The 17,825-nt window shown below is 59.6% G+C and overlaps 1 protein-coding gene across 1 annotated transcript; it reads left to right on the plus strand.

The window, feature by feature from the left end:
• The first annotated feature begins 1,508 nt into the window (after positions 1-1,508).
• On the plus strand, positions 1,509-15,124 carry GALR1 (galanin receptor 1). Its single transcript, XM_062200317.1, has 3 exons — positions 1,509-2,174; positions 7,968-8,033; positions 14,807-15,124. Exons 1-3 carry the CDS (start codon positions 1,509-1,511, stop codon positions 15,122-15,124), a joined length of 1,050 nt encoding a protein of 349 aa, XP_062056301.1.
• Positions 15,125-17,825: the final 2,701 nt, after the last annotated feature.

Genomic DNA, 17,825 nt, shown 5'->3' on the forward strand with positions numbered 1-17,825 from the left:
GTTTGTCCCTGGAAAACGTGCCAGCCCCCTTGCAGGAGCAATGCACGTGGGACCACAGCGTTGGGGGAGCCGCAGCAGCCTTCCCAGTGCCAGGGAGAACGGCGTGGCAGGGCTGCAGACAGCCCGGGCACTCCACAAACCCCCGCGGGCCCCAGGGCTCCCTGCACCAGGGGCACCCCAGCTCTAAGCCCTCAATCTGCCTCCCGCAGTGCGGCGCCCCCTCCCCTTTGCTGTCCCTACTCTGGGCTGTGCGTGGCGTCCGCTGTGGCTGCCGAGTCCTCATCAGGAGAATGCACGGTGGTGTGTTTGAAAGTAGATGCACACCCAGACGCAAACATCACAGCCAATTTCCGCTCTTCGGCCGGGAACCTCGGGGTGACAAACCCACGTTCGTCAGCGCAGCTGTGCCCGGCGCCGTCCCTGCCGTGTGTCCAGCTTCCGCAGCAGGCAGGGACAGACGTGCGCACGGTTCGGTCAGCGCCGTTTTTGCTGCCCGGAGGAGGAACGCAAAGCCTGAGCTGGAACGCTAAACCTTCCTCCCAATGCTTCCTTCTCCCTGCTGTTGGCGGGGGAGGCTGGGGGCTCTTGGGGTTTGTGTCTGCGGGCGGGAAGCGCCAGCTGCCCGCTGCCCGGGAGACACTGAGCAGCCTGCGCGCCCCAGCGCCTCCCCGTCCAGCGCGCCCTGGAGCGCGCTCCGCGGCCCTCGCCAGGAGCCCGGGCCGCATCCTGCAGCCGCTACCTTCCTCAGACCCCAGCAGACCCGCACCCAGTGCAGGCGCGCGCCCGCCGGTTCCAGCAAGGAGGTGGGCGGCGACCCATCCTGTTAGGACTCGCCGTCTCCGCCCGCACGCCCACTTCCGGGGGTACGCAGGAGGCCCCCAGGGGGCGCGGATTAAAGCCGGGTTAAGTCTTCGCCGCTCTCACCCGGCCCTGCCCACCACTAGGGAGCTCAGAAAGCGCGCTCGCCCTGTGGGCTACTTGGAATCCCAGCAAGACCTGCGAGGGAGTCGGAGGCGCACGCAGCTGGGGAGGTGGCGCCGAGCGCACGGGAAGCGCCGCGAACCCCCTCCGCGAGCCCCACCCTTGGTGCGCTGAGCGCCCGGCCCTGCCCCGGGTGCGCTTCGGGTAGGAGCGGCTCTGGGCAACAGGTGCAGCCGAAGCGGCTCGGCAGCACGGGTCTGGAGCCGCCAAGGCGCCCAGAGGACTCTCACCTGCAGGGCTGCAGCCGGCGGGCCCCGGGGTCGGCGGCCGCGCGGCGGTCCAGGAAGACGCCTGTGCTCCCCGCCGGACGAAGGCCAGCTCCGCGCCCCCGCGCCGGCTGTCCAACGCCGGGCACGAAGACTGCGCTGCCAGGCGCGGCTGCCCCGCCGCGCGCCCGCTCTCCTGCGCATCGGCGGAGGCTCCGGTGGAAACTCGCGCGCTGGCACTCGGGGCGGGACCCCCGGCGCCGGCTGCCCGTGGTGCACAGCCCGCCCCGCCACCCCGCGTCCCGGGCGCCCCCGCGGGCCATGGAGCTGGCAGTCGGGAACCTCAGCGAGGGTAACGCGAGCTGGCCCGAGCCGCCCGCCGCGGAGCCCCGGCCGCTGCTGGGCGTCGGCGTGGAGAACTTGGTCACGCTGGTGGTGTTCGGCCTCATCTTCGCGCTGGGCGTGCTGGGCAACAGCCTGGTGATCACGGTGCTGGCGCGCAGCGCGCCGGGCAAGCCGCGCAGCACCACCAACCTGTTCATCCTCAACCTGAGCATCGCCGACCTGGCCTACCTGCTCTTCTGCATCCCCTTCCAGGCCACGGTGTACGCGCTGCCCACCTGGGTGCTGGGCGCCTTCATCTGCAAGTTCGTGCACTACTTCTTCACCGTCTCCATGCTGGTCAGCATCTTCACGCTGGCCGCGATGTCGGTGGACCGCTACGTGGCCATCGTGCACTCCCGGCGCTCGTCTTCCCTGAGGGTGTCCCGCAACGCGCTGCTGGGCGTGGGCCTCATCTGGGCGCTGTCCATCGCCATGGCCTCGCCCGTGGCGTACCACCAGCGCCTCTTCCACCGCGGCGCCGCCAACCTGACCTTCTGCTGGGAGCAGTGGCCCGACCCGCGCCACAAGAAGGCGTACGTGGTGTGCACCTTCGTCTTCGGCTACCTGCTGCCCCTGCTGCTCATCTGCTTCTGCTACGCCAAGGTGGGGTGCGCGGGGCCGGGGGCGCGGGGCTGGGGGTGCCCGGGAGTCGCGTTGGGTCCGCAGCCCCGCCCGCGGGCCCGCGCGGCCTGGCGGTGTCCGGCGGACGCCGCTCTGCCTTTGCCTCTGCGGGCGCCCTGGCGTTGGAGGCGGCGCAAGGGTTCGCGGAGTTTGCGGTGCTGGGGAAGTTCGCGGGTCGCCAGTCGACCGCCGCGGCGCTGCTGGGCGCGGGGTCCATCCGAGCGCGTCGGGCCCGCCGCCCCCTCCCTGGTGCTGGTTGCGCTGGGTAGAGAGGGGGCGCCCGCCGGCAGCTCCCTCCAGGACCGGCTCTGGGAAGCCGCTGCTCCTTGGGAGAACAGAGCTTTGCTGTAGTCAGCTCCAGCGGGAAGACAGCATTTCCTTGTGGTCCCCCGGGGCCGCGTAGAACCCCTGCCTTCCGCGTTTCCACAGCCAAATCCCTGACCCTGGAGGGAGGCTCCCGGAACACAGCCGCCCTCGGCCGCGCCTTAGCCGCGCCCCAGCTGCAGGAAGGCAGTTCACCTTTCCCTGCACTTAGTCAGAGGACCTCAGGATTTCTACCTTGACCTGTGACACGGCCGGTCCATGCTGCGTCAAGAGGCCTGTGTGTTCAGTGAGGGTGGCATTCGTGGGGTGCGTGCCAGTGTGCACACACAGCCCCCCCATACCCTCAGTGCTAGCCAAGCAGCTCCCCAAATTCTGAAATTTCTGCCCTGTCGGTCTGGCCCCTTGTTTCTGGGAAGGCTGAGACGAGAGGACCCTGAACAGCCCAGGAGGCAGAAGGAAGACGCTGGCTTGGAATCTGTTCCCAGGGCATTCTACCCCCCCCCCCCCCCCAAAAAAAAGCCTCTCGCCACAAGCCTGCTGGTGTTGTTCCTGCTCTCTGTGCATCCAGGTGGGCATCCAGGTGGGCTACGTCTCCTGTGACTGCCAGTGTTTTTGGATGTTTTGTGAAAAGATGTACTGGGGAGTAGGGAATTCAGACATGGCCCCTAGCCTGGCCGCTGGGAGAAGGCTGACTCATCCATGAGTCTGGGAATGCAACCCAGAGGCTGGTCCCCCAGTGCAGCTGTCCCCTGTGTGCCGTGTCACTCGCCTCGCACACCCCGTGGGTGCTGGCTGCTGTCCCCTCTGCAGTGACGAGAGGCGTGGAGGCCCCGGGGGCCAAGCTGGAGATGGTTCCAGAAGGCTTTTCAGCAGGCATGGAGGAGGGGCAGACAGTGGGGGCCTGTGGGCATGGAGCTTGAGACTGGGGGGGATGCTTAAAATGCTGCCTTCCGGGTTCCTAGCTTCCTGCCTTAGACCCAAAGCAAGCGCTTCCCTCAGTTCCCCAGAGGCCTGGGGGAACTTGCTGAAATCCTCCTAGCGGAAGTGGCGGGGTCAGTCTTTAGGGATACACGGCCGTCTTGCCGTTGTTTGAGAGTTTGTGAAACTCAGAGGGCAGAGTTATAAAACGTTTTTAAATACTCAGTCATTTGCAGATTTTCTCTGGAGGTTGCTTGCTTCTAACTGGAAAAGCCTTCTGAACTGGGAGTCATGTGCACAGGTGGAGGTGTGTGGCCTCAAGCGCTCCCTTGGGTCAGCCGCTAGGTGCTCACCACTGTGGATCTCGTTCCTGAGGGGCAGCTTCGGGCCTGGCTGCAAGGGGTTGCTACCAGAGATGCGCTCTGCTCCCCAGACCCTGCTGGCTTCTGGTGGAACAGCTCCGGCACCTGTCAATCATGGGAGCATCCAGAACACATGACTAGAGGACAAATGCTGGTGACCAGCGCAGTCCCCCTGGGGCGCCCACTGCTGCTGTGGAGCTGGCCTTGGGCAGGGCTGCGCCCCGCTCACAGTAACTGCTGCCCACCCCACCAAGATGCTCCACACCCCCAGGGTGTGCCCGGCATGGCCCTGGGGTGGGTTTGACCGGGCCCCTCCCTGTGTGTGGAGTGAGTGAGGTCTGTGGCCACACCGTCAGCCCTGCCTTCTTCTTCTTCTTTTTAAAGATTTATTATTTGAAGGTCAGAGTTACACACAGAGAGAAGGAGAGGCAGGGAGAGAGAAAGAGATTGAGAGATAGAGAGAGAGAGAGAGAGAGAGAGAGAGAGAGAGATGTCTTCCATTCTCTGGTCCACTTCCCAATTGACTGCACTGGATGGAGCTGAGCTGATCTGAAGCCAGGAGCCAGGAACCTTCTCCAGGTCTCTCACATGGGTGGAGGGGCCTAAGAACTTAGGCCATCTTCTGCTCTCCCAGACCGTAGCAGAGAGCTGGACAGGAAGCAGAGCAGCTGGGACTTGAACCAGAGCCCATATGGGATGCTGGCACTGCAGGCAGTGGCTTTACCGGCTCCGCCCCAGCACCGGCCCCAGCACTGCCTTTTAGAGGAGCACCATCGTCATGCCTTGGGCGACCCTCCCCCCTTAACTGCACCACACACAGCAGTGTGTGCAGGGTGAGCACACATTGAGAGGGACACCTATGAAAAATGCACTGGAGTATTTCTCCATTGACCGTTTGACACATTTGATGTTCTCGGATGCTCTGGGGTTACTAAGCTGTGATCCAAGTGAGTTTGTTGAAAGAATAAACTCTTTCCTTCCCGTTTGAAATGGTTTCTTATTTGCTCCTGCAAAATATCTCTTGCTCCACGTGCCTTCCATTCAGTTTTTGGTGCCCTGATTATTCCTGGTGGAGCGGTAGCCTCGTCCACTGCCAGTGCACTGAGGGTTATCCACGCGCTCCCGTGGGGAGTGAAGGCTCGTGCTGTCATAGCTGGTGCACAGCCGTGTCAGGAAGTGGGGAAGAGAGTCTGAAATCAGAAACCCGTGCCACAGGGTCGGCCGCTTGACCCGCTGCGGGGCCTGCAAGTCTGGCAAGCATGCACTGTGGTTTCTCCACTGGAGCATGACGGCTGCTTCAGAAGTGCTGCGTCCTGCTGGACAGGGCAGGCCCCTGCAGGAGTCCAGGCCGCAGGGCCACGGGGAGACCGAGGAGTGGCAGGAACGTGCGTCCCGCTGGACAGGGCAGGCCCCTTCAGGAGTCCAGGCCGCAGGGCCACGGGGAGACCGAGGAGTGGCAGGAACGTGCGTCCCGCTGGACAGGGCAGGCCCCTTCAGGAGTCCAGGCCGCAGGGCCACGGGGAGACCGAGGAGTGGCAGGAACGTGCGTCCCGCTGGGCGGGGCAGGCCCCTTCAGGAGTCCAGGCCGCAGGGCCACGGGGAGACCGAGGAGTGGCAGGAACGTGCGTCCCGCTGGACGGGGCAGGCCCCTTCAGGAGTCCAGGCCACAGGGCCACGGGGAGACCGAGGAGTGGCAGGAACGTGCGTCCCGCTGGACGGGGCAGGCCCCTTCAGGAGTCCAGGCCGCAGGGCCACGGGGAGACCGAGGAGTGGCAGGAACGTGCGTCCTGCTGGACGGGGCAGGCTCCTTCCATGAGTCCAGGCCGCAGAGCCACGGGGAGACCGAGGAGCGGCAGGAACGTGCGTCCCGCTGGACGGGGCAGGCCCCTTCAGGGAGTCCAGGCCGCAGGGCCACGGGGAGACCGAGGAGTGGCAGGAACGTGCGTCCCGCTGGACAGGGCAGGCCCCTTCAGGAGTCCAGGCCGCAGGGCCACGGGGAGACCGAGGAGTGCTGGGAACGTGCGTCCTGCTGGACGGGGCAGGCCCCTTCAGGAGTCCAGGCCGCAGGGCCACGGGGAGACCGAGGAGTGCTGGGAACGTGCGTCCTGCTGGACGGGGCAGGCCCCTGCAGGAGTCCAGGCCGCAGGGCCAAGGGGAGACCGAGGAGTGGCAGGAACGTGCGTCCTGCTGGACGGGGCAGGCTCCTTCCATGAGTCCAGGCCGCAGGGCCACGGGGAGACCGAGGAGTGGCAGGAACGTGCGTCCTGCTGGACGGGGCAGGCTCCTTCCATGAGTCCAGGCCGCAGGGCCACGGGGAGACCGAGGAGCGGCAGGAACGTGCGTCCCGCTGGACGGGGCAGGCCCCTTCAGGGAGTCCAGGCCGCAGGGCCACGGGGAGACCGAGGAGTGGCAGGAACGTGCGTCCCGCTGGACGGGGCAGGCCCCTTCAGGAGTCCAGGCCGCAGGGCCACGGGGAGACCGAGGAGTGGCAGGAACGTGCGTCCCGCTGGGTGGGGCAGGCCCCTTCAGGAGTCCAGGCCGCAGGGCCACGGGGAGACCGAGGAGTGGCAGGAACGTGCGTCCTGCTGGACGGGGCAGGCTCCTTCCATGAGTCCAGGCCGCAGAGCCACGGGGAGACCGAGGAGCGGCAGGAACGTGCGTCCCGCTGGACGGGGCAGGCCCCTTCAGGAGTCCAGGCCGCAGGGCCACGGGGAGACCGAGGAGTGGCAGGAACGTGCGTCCCGCTGGGCGGGGCAGGCCCCTTCAGGAGTCCAGGCCGCAGGGCCACGGGGAGACCGAGGAGTGGCAGGAACGTGCGTCCCGCTGGATGGGGCAGGCCCCTTCAGGAGTCCAGGCCGCAGGGCCACGGGGAGACCGAGGAGTGGCAGGAACGTGCGTCCCGCTGGGCGGGGCAGGCCCCTTCAGGAGTCCAGGCCGCAGGGCCACGGGGAGACCGAGGAGTGGCAGGAACGTGCGTCCCGCTGGACGGGGCAGGCCCCTTCAGGAGTCCAGGCCGCAGGGCCACGGGGAGACCGAGGAGTGGCAGGAACGTGCGTCCCGCTGGGCGGGGCAGGCCCCTTCAGGAGTCCAGGCCGCAGAGCCACGGGGAGACCGAGGAGTGGCAGGAACGTGCGTCCCGCTGGACGGGGCAGGCCCCTTCAGGAGTCCAGGCCGCAGGGCCACGGGGAGACCGAGGAATGCTGGGAACATGCGTCTGCTTCTCGAGAGACTCTCAGTAGTGTGGTGTCCATGCTCTGGGGCATCAGACGCTATTTTTTTTTTTTCTAAATTTCCTCTCAGTTGGGAGGTAAAAATCAACTCAGGCACGAGTTCTGCAAGATTGGTGCTGTTGGATATCAGGTATGTGTTGGGAAGTCCTCCGTATGAGCAACAGTTCTCATGCCGTTGCTCCTGAATATCACACTGCAGGGGACAGAGAGCGCTGCTTTCTGTATTAGCGGAGCCTCAAGGTGACTCACGGACAGGGACGTACATTGTGGAACCTTGCAAAACAGTGGGTTAATCCTCAGTGACGCCGAATTCCTGAAACGTAGGTTGTGTCACAGAGTGTGCTGGGTAGGCTTGGAGCAAGGGAGGAAAGCAGGCCGGGGTGGCAGTGTGCCTGCAGGGGGCTTGCCGTGGGGACAGGCGTGCAGGGAGGGCAGAAGGAGGGGCTACCGAATTAGGAGTGGCCTGCACGTAGGATCTTCCTTGCTCACCTCTGCTGTCCCCAGGGCTGGGGAACTGGACGGAAGGTAGTGTTTCGGTCTATGTGGGATCCAGCATTGTGCCTGACAGCTCGTGGGGACCTGTTGAGAGTTAACGCGTGGACTCCCGGGGGTCACCACGGCAGAGGCAGACAGATGTGTGCCTGCCTGGGCCCCGGCGGGGGTGGCTCTCGAGGAATACATCCCAGGGCCGCAGGTGTCAGGACCCTCCATGCTGCAGAGTGCATCTGGGTGTGCGTCCGACTTCCTGGGACACCCCCGAGTGTGGGACAGCAGGTGCGCTGGCAACTCACTGAGCTTCATCAGCTGCGGGCCATTTCTGTACGTTTTCGTGCTAATGATTTTGTAGGTGACCACAGCAGAGCGTCAGTGGTCATCCGTGAAAAACAAGAGTGAGCGCGGGGGCGTGAGGCAAACCGGGTTCACCCATCTGTGTTTTCCAGGTCCTCAATCATCTGCATAAAAAGTTGAAGAACATGTCCAAGAAGTCAGAAGCGTCTAAGAAAAAGGTAGGGCTCACAGCCTGTGTTACGTATGGGCCTCTGTTTCCGGCTCCTGTTTCCACTGTCGGCTGTCCTGCCCCCACCCAAAGCCTGCCACCTCTGGGTTCCCTGGTGCAGCTCTTTGCCGCTGAGGTGAGGGATGGGGTGGAGAATCGGCCCTGGGCGAGGGACATCGCAGCGGCGCTGAGCTGCAGGTCCGCGCCTCCCCAGGGCGCGTGTGTTGGGCCGACTGGGGCAGAGTGCGGAGTTTCTGACTTGCTTGGTTATAGGAGTGTGGTGATGTCACTCTCTGCTGCTGTCTCTGAAGTGAGTCTCGAGCCATCGTTGTCTTCCATCCCCACAGCCCGCAGAGCAGAGAGCCCCCATCCCTGCTTTCCCACCCGAGCTGGTGCTGTCACTGCGGAGGGGCAGGGCCACCCAGGGGGGCTGGGGGTGCTGCCTGCTCTAAATTGCCCCCCTCGTCAGGGCCCGTGCCTCCCGGGTAACGGTCTAGTCACAGTTTCTCCTCCCTGAGGTGGCCCCGGTTTAGCTCTGACCGAGGCCATGTCTGTTTAATTTCTGGTCCAAGGAAGTGGAGGAGGTTATTAGCGGTGATCAGCTAATGGTGAGCGTGGAGGAGATGACACCCGACACTCGCCCACTGATGTTAGTCATAGCATCCTCCCATGCGTGGTTTCCTTCCTTCTCAAAGTTTATTTTGATCAGTGGCATGCATCATTTTGATACATGATAATTTAGGTAATCATATTTACCCAAATAAAGGACAGCTCTCCTGATTTTCCTTGTTTATCAATGACAATGTGGCTAAAAATTGCACCTGCTCCTTGAGTGGGAAACCAGTGTTTAAAAAGCATAGAATTTAAGACTTTTTCTGGCAGCAAGCATTAGCCTGTGTTGGAGATGTAGCACGTGTCTTTAGGATAAGCATAAAGGGCACACCAGAAGCGAGGAGACTGATACCTTATTGCCATTGTCCCTCCTTGTAGCTCACCGTCTATCAAGTGGGCTTCGTTTTAAGCTTCGTGGCCCCTCTTCCTAACAGCTGACACAGTGTCAAGTTATGTGGGTGGAATAAGTCCTAAAAGCTGGCATTTTCCTGTTCCCACTGATGTGCTATTACGCTGCAACTTTTCCATTTTTCTGGCGCATTAGATTTTCCTCTGAGACACACTTCTCATCTCCAAGAAAGTGATTCATTAAAAGCGTTCGCGGATTGTTTACCACCTCCCCTTGCACAGCAGAGCGCCGGCCTGCACAGAGCTCAGCTGGTCCCCAGGGTTCGGGGGAGACAGCTGTGAGAGTCCCGAGGTGCCGCCCAGTGAGATTCCGGCTTGGAGTCGGGGAGGGAAGGGCGGGCTTCCTGCGGGCAGGTGCGGTCTTGCTGAACCTTCAGAGAAGCCTCTGCTGACGGCTGGTGAGCGTCTGTCGTTGACTCAAAGATCTTCCGGCGACCGAAAGGAGGAAAGCCGTGTTTAGCCGTGTCTGAGGCTGGTGAGGCTGGTTCCAGCTCCGTATCTAAAAGGTGTTGGAAAACAAGTTGCAGATGCCCCAGGAAGAATCAGTGCTTAAACGAAAGGAAATGGGTCTTGTGAGAGAGGGGTGGAAGGCTCCTGTTTACTTTGCAGTAAGAGTAGTGTGATGAGTGTAACAAACTGCACACACACGTGTGTGAGTGGTGTGATGCGTGTGCATGTGGGTATATACATCAAGGAACCCCTGGATAAATAGAATTTAAAATAAACCCACTTTGGTGCAAAAAATTGAAATTGATGCATGATTTTTTCATCATCTGCGTTTTCCATGAACTTCTTAAAATCCTCTTGTGTCCATGGATTTCAAAATTTTTGCACCAAAATAAGCTTACAATTTCATTTCATTTTCTGAAACTTTTTGAAGTACCCTGCTGTGTAGAATAAGTGTGTGCTTATGTGAAATTACCCCTTTGTTCATTCCTCCCGCACGGGAGAAGGTTTGAGCTTCTGGAGGGGCGGCTTTCCTCTTCCCTTCTCACACCTGACAGCCCTGAGCAGATGTCCCATCTCTGCACACAGCGTCCTTGTGTGCACACAGCAGGTACATGTGGCGGCGTTGCGGCATGTGCCTAAGAAAGAGGGGAGAGCGGGGTGGTGGGAGGGGAAGGAAGGGAGTGGAGAGAGAGCAGCAGAGGTGGGGCGGGAGGGGAGGGATGCGCAGCAGAGAGCGAGACTGCGAGGTCACTCCCTGAAGGCAGGGAGCTGGGGCTCAGTGGGGGACTCCCCCAGACCCTAGCCTGGAACCTTGTGTGATGGGTAGCCACTGTGTGATGGATAATGGATCGATGGGATGCAGGCTTTGATGGGTAACGGGTTGATGGGACGCCGATGTTGAAGGGTAATCGTTGGTGGGACATGGATTTTAGTGGATGATGGGACGCAGGTTTCAGCAGTTTGCTGCTTTAGACTCCATCTGCTGTGGCTCCTTTCTCGGCCTGTTCTGGCGCTGTGCTTCTGCCCGCAGGCCGAGCGTCTTACACACACGTTTATTTCTCATCTTTCTGGAGCCTGGCAGTCCAGATCAGGCACCCGCAAATCCACCAATCGGTACCTGTCGAGGGATCGTCGCCAGGCTTGGCGGTGGCACCTTCTCACTGCGCTGTCACGTGGTAGAAGGCAGAGGCAGCACGCAGGGGCTCTTTCCTAAGAGTGGGGCTCCGGCTGGAGAAGGCTCTGCTGCCGTGGCCCCGGCTCCTCCCGTGGCCCCCTCGCCTCTGTGGTTCCGACGCAGGTGTCTTGGGAAGGTGCAGACACTCAGACTGTATCACCGTCACCTCGGGGCTTTCCTGTGGAGATCTGTGGTTACGTGGGGTGGAGAAGTGGGCCGTTCCGGATAACCATGCCGTGAACAGTCACCCCTGTCCTTGGAGGAGTCCGTCTTCTCTTGCAGACCTGATGTTGCAGAATAATTGCCCTATAACTGATTAGATGTTTTGCTCAGGCTCTGCTAGACTTAGAGACGTGTTTCTGGCACGAGGCTGGCTGGGCACGAACGCCGGTCCTTAAGTCACCCTTGGAGTCTTCGGAGGCACTGGCAGCTGCTCTGCCTGGGCGCCTCTGGGAGGGAAGTCGGATTGAAAGGTCTCTGGGTGCCCTGCCGGCGACCGAGGCTTTCTAACACTTGCGTCCTGTGTGTGTTTTGTTTTCTGTTACTCCGGCTTGGAGTATTCGGCGAGCTTTCTGGCTACCGTTTATGAAATGTTTTTCATCATTTTCCTCTTGTAGTCTTTTTTTTTCTTTCCAGCCAGATTCCGTTAGACATCTCAGACGACTTGAAGGAGCGTTTCCTGGTGAGGACAGGGAGAAGTGTTTCCAGGCACTTTCAGTTAAGGAACAAACAGGAATCCGCGGACGAGGACCTGAGCCCAAGGATAGTAAGGATGAGGGCAGAGACTGAGTGCGTCAGTCTACACGGGGACTTCTCCGTCGACGAGTGGTGTGGGCACTCTGTGCTCAGAGAGGACAGGAGCACGCAGCACACGCACGCTGGGTGTGGCACCGTCTCGGAACACACAGTGGTGCTGTGAGAGAGGGAAAGAAATGTGCGTGTCAGAAACGGGAAGAGGATCAGCCTCATGTCCACTGGGAGGTTGTGTTCTGATGCTTCGACAGGAGACGGGACACAGCGTCTCCGGCTCTGTCTGAGGAAGGGGCCGTGTCCATGCTGGGGGCTGGGCCTGGCCTCTGTGACGGTCGTAGTCGCACGTGGGTAAGGGAGTCTGGCTTGTGTCCTGGCTGCTGTGTAGCCCATCAGTGTTCTCCAGTCTCCCTCCCGAGCTTGTCAGAAAGGCTGACTGCTAGGGGGCTGGTCGCAGAGCTGAGGCCTGCGCACCTGCACTTCGGAGACCCCCGCCCCTGACATGAGGGGCCTGTGTTTACTTAAGCCCAGGGTGGGAGGAGCCCACACACGCACCCCTTCCCCGGCTCTTCAGCGTGGGCGCAGCACTGGGGCCAGGCTGGTTTTCTCCCAGCACAGGACCTTGTCCAGTCAGCACATCACCCCAATTCTCCAGGCCCTGAGGCCTGCAAACACTTGTTGCAAGTGGGAAAAGAAGACCCTTGTCTTCTGCTGTCCCCAGCTACGCACATGGGTGTGTCTGACATCTTGGTGTTGCTGTGGCCACAGGGGCAAGCGTCCAGGGCCGGCAGGCGGGGCCCTGACTTGTGTGCTAGCTACGAGAATGTCGGCTGCTAGGGGCTGGGATCCTTGATGAAATGCAGGGCGACTCCAGAGTGACCCCAGTGGGGACCTCCGTCCACTGCTGGGGATCCTCTTGGACTCACTCCAGAGTGACCCCAGTGGGGACCTCCGTCCACTGCTGGGGATCCTCTTGGACTCTGGGGAGCAGCCGTGGACAACGCGGAGTTTGTGTGAACTCCCGTTAAGGATCCTTTTCCGCATACTCACTATGGGTTGCAATGCGGTCGCCTTCCAAGGCCACCAGTAGACCAGGAGACAGAAACAGACCCCAGTCCTAGCTCTGAGAAGTCCAGTGGGGTTGCTGAAAATTTAAAGGTGCACTTCGAATGCTCTACAAACAGACAGATTGCAAACACAGGCAGCGCGCTGCCATGGAAAATGTCCCATGCTGAGGTCACGCCGCCAGCTGCCCTGTGGGTCTGGATAAGATAGGGATCTTATCAGCAAGCTGCTGGGTTTATGTGCCCTGCGCTCCACGCTTCGTAAAAACGCCAGCAAGAAGCAATGAAATGGAATCTCCAAGGGCGATCATCCTGTGAAGCCCAGAGATGCTCTGATTGTCTCGGAAAGGAAAGAGGATGTTTTCTGTTCCATTTGGAGGTACAATCACGTCTAGATTGTTTGATTAAATCACCCCAGAGTGGCATTTCTCATACGCTAATGGGTAAATGGGATGATGGCGGACACTCCCTAGATACATGTGAGCGTGCTGTGTGTTTGCTTTGCATGTCATGTGCTAAGCAGCCGTGGGGTGTGAGCTGGCCCCCCATCAGCTTCTGCATGAACACCTCTCACGTTTAGATGCAGCAGGTGCGGTCTGGCTCATCCTGGGAGTTGAGGCCCAGCGAGGTGGTGTTGTTTCCACACTTACGACACAGACCTGCCGCCCAGCTGTGGTGCCTGACCGTGAGTTGGGTCTTGGCTCTTGTTCCTCCTGGCCACTGGCGTTGGCCAGCCTCCCCCTGGAGTCCAGCCCTCTGCTCTCTCCCCCCTCTGCCTGGTCCCTGGATTCTTTTACTTACTTACTTACTTATTTATTTATTGACAGGCAGAGTTAGACAGTGAGAGAGAGAGAGACAGAGAGAAAAGTCTTCCTTCCGTTGGTTCATCCCCCAAGTGGCTGCTATGGCTGGCGTGCTGTGTTGATCCGAAGCCAGGAGCCAGGTACTTCCTCCTGGTCTCCCATGCCGGTGCAGGGCCCAAGCACTTGGGCCATCCTCCACTGCCCTCCTGGGCCACAGCACAGAGCTGGACTGGAAGAGGAGCAACCGGGACTAGAACCCGGGAGGATTAGCCTAGTGAGCCGTGGTGCTGGCCGGTTCCTGAATTCTAAGTCCTCTCTTTGATAGCTTCCTGCTCGTGTCCTAGTTGGCGCCCACATCAGTCCTGGGAGTCTCGGCCTGATGTCCTGGAGGCGTTTGGCCGTGTGGGGCCACCTCTGCCACAGGGGGCTCTGGTGCCTGTGATGGTCGTGCAGGTGGGGGCGCTTGTGTTGTGACAGTGGCTTCCCAGTCACAACACCTGTGGCCTGCGTCTCACTCTTCACTCCGTGGGAGCATTGAGAACAGCCAGCACCACGGGCTTTCTTCCGCTTCCTTCTCTTGCTTGCCTTCCTCCTGACTCCTTCCCGTGTGCCTCGCCCTCATCACACGGCAGCCTGTGATGGTCGCGTCCGCTTCCCGGCCTGGGAGGCCCGTGTGGTGCCTGGAAGGAAGGCGGTTGTGTTGCTGGCCTGCCATCCAGAGCTGCGGGGACTCTGTGTGGCTGCCGTGGCACGATGGCCCTGGCTCCTGGCTGTGCTCCTTGGATGAGAGCCACTTTGTAGGGAAGGAAGCAGCTGACTGCTGCACATTTTGTAGTGGGAAAATTAGGGCGCCTTAACTGGGAATTTGAATACCACAGGCGTTGTCTCGGTTTGTGCCTGCAGTCCCGGCACGAGCCGCCTGGTGGTTGGTTCCGTGCCCAGAGGCACAGGCAGCAGCGTCCTGTGGCCCATGGAGGAGGCGGGGTCTGCATGCACAGGGTTTGTGCACAGGAGGGTCCTCGTTTAGCACAGACCACTTCCTCTCTCGCCTGCTCAGTAGAAAGCCCGAGGGAAGCTAGTCAACGCTTCTCTGCTTTCCAAGTGTCTGATTTAGGGACAGCAAAGGGAGGGTCCGGCTGGAGAAGGCTCCAGAACACCCGTGTGTGTGCGTATGTGTGGCCTCTACCTGGCTGGTGTTGAGAGAGGAGACAGAAGTCCCCACTCGTGGGCGATGTGCTTCCAACAGCTGCTGCCTTGGACCTTGGTCCGTGTCTGCCCCCAGGGCTCCGAGGTCACGCTGTGCACAATGGAGGGGTACTCCCGGGGAGGCACACCGCAGACCTCAGAGACGCTGTGAACAGACATCGTGTGACGCAACAGTTACCTTGGAGGCAGACTGAGTGCCTTCTGTCTGACCCCATGAGATGTGCATGAAAGGATCTTGGGGCTGGCGAGAGCGCCAGGTTGGTTTTCTGCTGTAATCGACTTCTGTCTTTCCTCTCCTCCTCCCCCACCCCCGCAGACGGCGCAGACGGTCCTGGTAGTGGTGGTGGTGTTTGGCATTTCCTGGCTGCCACACCACGTCATCCATCTCTGGGCCGAGTTTGGCGTTTTCCCGCTGACCCCGGCCTCCTTCCTGTTCCGGGTCACTGCCCACTGCCTGGCCTACAGCAACTCCTCCGTGAACCCCATCATCTACGCCTTTCTCTCTGAGAACTTCCGGAAAGCCTACAAGCAGGTGTTCAAGTGCCACGTCCGCCACGCGTCCCCGCTCAGTGACAACAGGGAAAACAAGAGTCGGGTGGACACCCCCCCGTCCACCAACTGCACCCACGTGTGAGGAAGGAGAGGCCGGGCTGCTCTGGGTGTTCCCTCTGCTTGTGGACCAGACACGTAACACGCACAACCTGCCGTCACCCTCACCGCAGCTCACATTGGTTTCACTGAATCCCACGTGCATTGAGAAATGCCCCGAACCACCTAGGAGATTCTTAGGTCCCATGAGCATTGTTTTCCAGTTTTATTTTATTTTGAAAGCATATACCAGAAGCAAAAGAAAATGCTGTATAGTTTTATACCTCCTAAGAAATGGAAGTTTAATACAAGTCCATAAGGTAACGAATGAACGTCGTGAGAGTTTAGAATTCTGTTTGGTTCCTTCTAGAAGAAGGAGCAACCCCATCCGAAATTTTTGTAATGTGTCTTTTAAAGCAAACTTATTCTGAAAAACTAGTGCTTTGATTTTTCAATTTCAAAGGCAGAGGCCGTGTTTCCAGATGTGGTTGCGGACCCGCGATGGGGATGTTTGCCTCTCTGACGTCGCTGTGGAGACACCGCGGGGTTGAAGCTGACTCCCTGAGGTCCGCGGTGCAGGCGCTCTTGGTGCGGGCCGCCGTCGTGGGTGGAGCTTGTGAGGTTGCACTCAGCCCTCTGTGATCCCCAGCTCCTCAGCTTCATTGCAGGAGGCTGGTGCCGTGCCGTGCCGTGGCTGCTGCTCTGAGGGTGACAGACTACACCGTGAGCTCAGACTGAGGAGTTTGCTAACCAAAGCCGGGAAGGCACCAAGGACGACTGTCCTCGCAGTGCAGGCCCTCAGTGCGTCTTGAGAGTGAAGCCGGTGTAGAAGTTTTATACAGCTTGAGCATCCTTAGTGCCAGATGTTGAAATCTGAAATGTTTTCAAATACAAAACTGTTTGAGCACCCGCACGATGCCAGTCATGGAAAATTCCACACCAAGAAACTCTCTTTCACACACAAAACTGTTGAAAGTATTGAGTAAAATTGCCCCCAGGCTATGTGCGTGCATATGAAACATAAATGACTTTTGTGTTTAGACTTGGGTCCCATCCCCAAGACATCTCACTATGTATTTTTTTAAAGATTTATTTATTTATTTGAAAGAGTTACAGAAAGAGAAGGAGAGGTAGAGAGAGAGAAAGGTCTTCCATCCTCTAGCCCACTCCCCAGTTGGCCACAACGGCCGGAGCTGCGCCAATCTGAAGCCAGGAGCCAGGAGCTTCTTCTGGGCCTCCTGGGCAGGTGCAGGGGCCCAAGGACTTGGGCCATCCTCCACTGCTTTCCCAGGCCATAGCAGAGAGCTGGATCAGAAGTAGAGCAGCCAGGACGCAAACCAGTGCCCATATGGGATGCCAGCACTGCACATGGTGACTTTAGCTGCTATGCCACAGCGCCGGCCCTCACTATGTATTTTGAAGTATTCCCAAATTCCCTCCTCCTCACCAAAAAAAATTCTGAAACACTTCTGATGCCAAGAAGTTTGGGTAAGGAATACCCAACTTGTGTGTGTACTTGGCCAAAGCATTCTCTGTGCCTTGAATGGAACCTACCAGAAAGGAGAGGTCAGGAGCACCAGTGAGGAGGAGGTGTGGGTAGTTATTTCCGCGGGGTGAAGATCAGGCTGGTGAAGCAGTGGTCCTGCAGTGCGCAGAGAGCTGGCCACGCCAGTCTGATTCAGATCGTGTTGGGGCACAGCCGTCCCGTGAGAGGGGACACCTCTGATGCCAGCGTATGGCTTTTTCGTTACATTTCTAGAAATACTTAATGCACATTTCCCCAAATGTTGTTCCCTCTGGAAATACCAGTGTGGGCTTAAAGCCGTCACCACTTCAGCTCCATATGTTTTCATGACAATGTCAAAATCATTCATGTTTACATTAAGAAACGGTAGGAAAATCTCAAATTTTCCTACAGTAGAGAAGTACTTTTTGAATTCTAAGACTCTGATATATTTTCGGAGCACATAAAAGCAAGAAGTTTTCAGAAAAGCACTCTGTGTGACACACACTTGTGCCAAATCCATGTGAGAATATCCACGTGAAATATCACACTCCAGATGAAAGAGCGTGAGCCCTTGGCACGCCAGTTCTTCCAGCACAGATTGCTGTCACTAACCGCATTGCAGTGAGCACTGTTTACATCGCAAAGCCCCAAGCGACTACCCGGACAGGAGAGGAGGTGAGAAGTGACGGGGAACGGCCGGCCCTCCTGCCTGTTGCTGGGGACAGACGTTGTGCCCAGAGCGGGTGAGTATTTGAGTGTTGTCAGCTCCTCGCGGGCACGTCTTTCGCACTTCATTCACGCAGAGGGGCGGGGATGCCTTATCCCGACACGGCTGCCCCGGTCTGGACTCAGAGGAGTCGGGCGTGCTGAGGGACGGCCGCCACCGCTGCTGCTTCCTGAGAGGCCGCGGAGACTGTGCCTCCGGACGCGGCATCGGCCGGTGTGGCCCCCTGGCTCCCCGAGAGCTGCCGGCGGGCAGGAGCTGGGGGCATGGCGCTCAGGAAACCGCCGGCACTTTTAGTCCCCAAGCGGGTGGCAGACGCGCATTCTACTTGGCTGTTCCTCCTCCACGTAGCCCAGGTTGGCTCCACTCCCAAAGCCATGTTGATGCTGAGGACGACTCGCGCCCTCAGAAAGCGGCCGCTGTGTAAAGTTTTCAGAGTGATGAGGACTTGTGGAAGAACTTGGGACAGCCCCGGCCTTGCCCGTGGGGGCTGCCACGGCCCCTGCGAAGCACCTG

The sequence above is a fragment of the Lepus europaeus genome, chromosome 9, assembly GCF_033115175.1.
Source record: "Lepus europaeus isolate LE1 chromosome 9, mLepTim1.pri, whole genome shotgun sequence".
Classification (NCBI taxonomy): Eukaryota; Metazoa; Chordata; class Mammalia; order Lagomorpha; family Leporidae; genus Lepus; species Lepus europaeus.

What these genes read in the sequence shown, in the direction of transcription:
- GALR1 (XM_062200317.1), top strand. Translation starts at nt 1,509, where the DNA reads ATGGAGCTGGCAGTCGGGAACCTCAGCGAGGGTAACGCGAGCTGGCCC. An exon ending in TCTGCTTCTGCTACGCCAAG is followed by an intron (nt 2,175 to 7,967) that starts GTGGGGTGCGCG and finishes TGTGTTTTCCAG; the next exon opens with GTCCTCAATCATCTGCATAA. An exon ending in CAGAAGCGTCTAAGAAAAAG is followed by an intron (nt 8,034 to 14,806) that starts GTAGGGCTCACA and finishes CCACCCCCGCAG; the next exon opens with ACGGCGCAGACGGTCCTGGT.